The sequence below is a fragment of the Juglans microcarpa x Juglans regia genome, chromosome 4D (genome assembly GCF_004785595.1).
Source record: "Juglans microcarpa x Juglans regia isolate MS1-56 chromosome 4D, Jm3101_v1.0, whole genome shotgun sequence".
In the NCBI taxonomy this organism is placed as follows: domain Eukaryota; kingdom Viridiplantae; phylum Streptophyta; class Magnoliopsida; order Fagales; family Juglandaceae; genus Juglans; species Juglans microcarpa x Juglans regia.
Genome location: NC_054600.1, coordinates 1827825 through 1832609, shown reverse-complemented (window position 1 = coordinate 1832609; position 4785 = coordinate 1827825). Strand labels below are relative to the sequence as shown.

Here is a 4785-nt window from a genome sequence, read left to right as displayed (position 1 = left end):
TTTTCTACATAAAAAATATATTTCTTGAACTACAAGTCAACCGATAACTACCGTTAATATTAACGGTATAATCCGCAAATATACTAAATGTAGACCCTTTATTGTTTGGAAGCCTTGTGTCAATCCAATTTATGCAATAGATATATGTTTTTTTATATATAATAAAGAAAAAGTGCATGTACATTCCAAAAGAAAGGCCAAAAAAAAAAAAAAAACAAAGAAAAAAAAGGCAGCACATGTTTTGGGCCAGGCAGCTTTGAAATTCTAAGGTTGGGCCGATAGCTACTAAACTTGGATCGCGTCAGATCCATTACGCTCAATTAGAGTCCATAAACACAGAAAGAACCCTAAAGCGTAAAGCCCCAATCTCGCGGACAGTGGACACTCCATCTTCATTTTTTAATTTCGCCTAAAACGGTGCGTTTCTGCTCTCCCTTGTTTTCCTTGAACTGAATCAGAACCCTGAGATCAAAGCGCACTCATCGTTGGAAGATAGATCAGCTGCATAAGGTACTGAATTTGGGATTACTTATTTCATATCAGGCCCGTGTGGCCCAGGCCCATACTCTTAAAACCTAGCCCGCCCGATTTGTTCAAAAAGACAGAGAGAGAGAGAGCACCAAAACGGCGCGTTTTGTATCCTAAGCAATTTCCCCTTCTTCTTCCCCCACGGCCCCCGACACCCTCTCTATCTTCTCTGTGATTTTTTGTTCCGCCGTAACCCACGGCGTTCTCGTCCTCTCCGTCGGGAAGCGCCTTCACCCTCCGTTTCCGCCTCTGCTCACAAAGCCCGTAAGTACCCCGGTTTCATCTCCCTATCTCTCGTTCCCTGTCCGTCTCTCTCGCATCTCGGCTCTCTCTCTCTCTACCTACCTCTCTCATTAGGTCTCAATCTCTCTTCTGTCTTTCTCTCGCGCTCTCTCTAACTATTTCTCTAACAAATACTCATAGGTAGCGAGAATTTTGACCATATGTTTTTTAACAAGTACTTCATAATAACATTGAAAATGTCATAGTACAATTATAGAGATGCTTCTACAAAGACATGTTGCTTAAGCACATCTGTAAAGAATTTCCACCAAAATTTAATATCTTCCACATGTTTACAAAGAATTCGTACCATTTTTGGATTTATATATTATACAATTCCTAGACCAGATTTTAGTTCAAAATCTAATTAGGCATTTCCCCTATTTTTGTCTCTCTTTTTCATGGTTTTTCTTGTTTCCTTTCTCAATACGTGAAGGAATCGGTCAATATTATCAGATGACTTCTGGGTTCTTTGAATTATCTTTATCTATCATTGTTTTTTCCTGTTTTTATTATTCTATGGCATGTAGTAATAGATTTGTGGCTCCATATCGTGTGTATGTGTGTGAAATTTGAAATGAATTGGGGATGCAAGAATCGCTTGAATTCGAATTGCTGTAATTTTTATCCTTTCCTTCCAAAAGTTATTTTTGATTTGTTTTCCATTATAATTGAAGTTCTTAGTTCCTTTCATGTGTTTATTCTAGATATTATTTGGTGGTTGGAAGGGTTAGGCGGTGTGAATTGTGGCAAAAGTATTAGTCATCATTAGATGGGAGATACTGAGGATGGTATCAAGCTGAAGAAAACTGTTTTTGTAACAGTTGGAACGACTTGTTTTGATGCTCTTGTTAGAGCAGTGGATACTCGGGAAGTTAAAGATGAGTTTCTGAAAAGAGGATATACCCATCTTATCATTCAAATGGGTCGTGGATCATACACACCCACAAAGGTAATTTTGAACTTTGGCCATGGTTTATGGTTCTTCCAGTGGTGTCATTCATTGCTCTGATTTCTTATAAAGTTTATAGTAGTTCATTGTGTCATTGCAATATTGCTACTTTAATTTTGATTGAATGAGCATTGCCCCTACAAAAATAAAAGCTTGGGAATAGGGAAGCTGTACTGGTGAATCACTAGGCTGAAGTTAACGTGTCTTGAACCTCTCAATTCTGCCAAAGGTGGAGTTGATAAAAATATTAACGATCTTATCAGATTCTTCCATCCCTTATGGTCTGTTGAAATTTTTCATAATGTGTTGCAAGAATTTGGTACATAGTCTTGATGATTTGTATCTCAAAGACACAAATTTTATACTCATCTCTCTCTCTTGGGATTGGAATAAGTATATAAACAAAAAAGGCAGCTAACACACTAGAAAACCACGTGAGATGGAGAAGGGGCCACAAGTTATTATAAAAAGGAGTGAATAGTACTGTAGTTGCATGCGGTATGGTGATTGTCAAGCATTAAAGGGTTAAATTTTCGACTCAAAATTGGGAAAAATAAAAATATGAATAGAAGAAGAAGAAGAAGAAGAAACCAGTGATTTGAGATATTTCTTTAGTTGGGTCTGAGAATTCTGCTTAACTTGGGTTCTATTAAGATATTTGCCAACTGGTCCTCCTTTTTCTCCCCTTTTATGCAGTCTGGAGGAGACGATGGGTCTCTGGCTGTAGACTTCTTCACTTTCTCGTCAAGCATAGCAGATCATCTGAGATCAGCATCTCTAGTGATCAGTCATGCTGGTAAGCACTTGATGGTTTGATGCATATTCTCTCTTTTTTCTTTTTAATTTCTTATTCTTCTCTGTGGATGGCTGGATTTTACTGCCATACTGCTTTGAGTTTTGCCCATGATCTAGTTATTGAAGTTTTGGATTTTAAAGGCTTCATTTGCTGTGCCAGTTTACGATTACATTCATTTCTGGGACCATGGTGCAGGGTCAGGGAGCATATTTGAGACATTGCGACTTGGGAAGCCTTTAATTGTGGTGGTGAATGAAGATTTGATGGACAATCATCAAAGTGAGTTAGCAGAAGAACTCGCAGAGAGGAAGCACTTATACTGTGCCCGTCCTCAAACACTTAATCAGACCATAGCGGCTATGAATTTGGAGTCTCTACTTCCATATCCTCCTGGGAATGCCATACCAGTCGCTAAGCTTATTAATCGATTTTTAGGTTTCCCAGATGACTAATGAAACTATAGATCTTTAATTCTTCAGTGAAATTGTTTTCTGATAGTTAATTCTTCAATAGAATTTATACCTTAATGTTAAGGTACTCTTTGGCGTATATGATTGAGTTGTATCTTTCCATGATGCATAAGCTTTGGTTCGGGTCTTGTCTCAGCGTCCCGTTGAAATTGATTTAGTTCTTGATTTTTCCCAGAATATTTTGTATGAAATGTATGTAATTTCTGTAAGTGTCGGAAACAAAACATAAAGCAAAACATTTGTGCAGTCTTCACTATCTGATTTTGAAGTTAAATTGGTAGCACTTTCATTCTTGTTAAAAGTTGACTGGGCTGCGGATGCTAGATTTGCATCTCAAGGAGTTTTGGATGGTCAGTCCTAAAGCCCTAAGTTGCACGGTACCTTTTTGGGAATAATAGAGGGAGGGAGCGTGATATCTTCCCTAAAACAGCTGATCATGTGGTCGATGTTGATTGGTCGATCCATAGATAGTCAATGCAAAGCAATGGTTATTTCATCAGGTAAGTGAAGACCACACAGTTCACATGATACCAGATTGAGAGAGAGGAGAATTGAGTATGTTCCTATCAATTACGACTTTGGCCCCACTTGACTTTCATTACATGTTTGCACTTGACTACTATCTAAATTTATACCAAAAACTTAACGGCCACATGACTTCTGTGACTTGAAAATGGGGCAAGTGTTATCTCTCTAGAGTGGTATTCGGTGTGAGAGGGACGGCCATGGGAAATGGACAACACCCAACTTATATGCAGATCGTGATGTTCTACTTTTTAGGGGGTCTGCTCTATACCATGTCGCAGTCATCTGTAAGAAGAGGTAAAAGGAAGCAGTAAAGAAAGATCCTTTCGCTATGATGATAGTGGAGATTTAATTGCAACAGCAGTTCTCAAAGATCCTTTCCAGGGTTATGGCTTTCATCGCAGATTGTAATTTGTAACCACAAATAAAAAGGGAAAAAAAGAAAGAAAGAAAGAAAAACTGCTTGTTCTATGCTATTTACTCCTTTTTATGATTTTTTATAAACCAATAGTTACAATCTCCGTCAGGAACCAAAGCCCATATAAAATGTTTGAATAATTCTTTTCATCAGTCATTATTTATTATCACATTCCTCACATTCTATTAAAAAAAAAAAAAAGATGTCAGGTGTGAAGTGTGGAGGTGAATAGTGGTTGATGTATAGCAAAATCTGCTACAAGCTTTTCAGTATTACAACCAAAAAAACCAAAGCAATGCCATCACTCTCCCATTTGTTGAATTAACTTTTATATTACCTTGACAAGTAATAATATACAAGTATCCTAGTTTATGTGTGGGTTTGTTTAAAATATGTAGTAGGATAGAAGCAAGTAAAACAAATGAAGAATTTACAGAAATAATATGACAAGTTGGGCAGAGTGTTTGCCTCTTCATTTATTTCAGCTTTCGAGCCACTCCTTGATAATGAAATAAGGCTGACAGTGGATACCAGATCAACTGAAGAGTCAAGCTCACCAGCAAGACCTTGCAGTTGCAGCAAGATAGTAGAATGGCTGGTGCAGGATAAGCAAACTATATAAATATTTTTGAATTCTTTACTTTTATGGTTTTAGACAAATTATTGGATTTGAACATGTGTGGATGACCTATGACCTTGTCTTGATGATTAGCAACCTTTCATAAGTTTAGAAGAACTGACCAATGATTGAGTCCTGTTTTTCTGAATTCTAGGCAGCCATTCACTTAAATAAACACTCTACTCTTTCCCTAAT

General features: G+C 37.4%; 1 protein-coding gene across 3 annotated transcripts; it reads left to right on the top strand.

Annotated features, from left to right (window-relative positions):
• The first annotated feature begins 612 nt into the window (after positions 1-612).
• On the top strand, positions 613-3150 carry LOC121261622 (UDP-N-acetylglucosamine transferase subunit ALG13 homolog). Of its 3 annotated transcripts, none has more exons than XM_041164070.1 (4): positions 613-792; positions 1518-1762; positions 2459-2558; positions 2754-3150. In XM_041164070.1, the coding sequence occupies exons 2-4, from the start codon at positions 1583-1585 to the stop codon at positions 3008-3010; spliced, it is 537 nt and encodes a 178-aa protein (XP_041020004.1). In that variant the 5' UTR covers positions 613-792; positions 1518-1582; the 3' UTR covers positions 3011-3150. The 3 variants fall into 3 exon arrangements, with proteins under 3 accessions (XP_041020004.1, XP_041020003.1, XP_041020002.1); XM_041164069.1 differs by having other exon boundaries at positions 620-792; positions 1539-1762; positions 2718-3150; XM_041164068.1 differs by having other exon boundaries at positions 621-792; positions 2718-3150.
• Positions 3151-4785: the final 1635 nt, after the last annotated feature.

Bases quoted from the DNA above. Each gene is read 5' to 3' on its own strand.
- LOC121261622 (XM_041164069.1), top strand. From the start codon at position 1,583: ATGGGAGATACTGAGGATGGTATCAAGCTGAAGAAAACTGTTTTTGTA. The intron at 1,763-2,458 runs GTAATTTTGAAC...CCTTTTATGCAG, and splicing joins GATCATACACACCCACAAAG to TCTGGAGGAGACGATGGGTC. The intron at 2,559-2,717 runs GTAAGCACTTGA...TTGCTGTGCCAG, and splicing joins TCTAGTGATCAGTCATGCTG to TTTACGATTACATTCATTTC.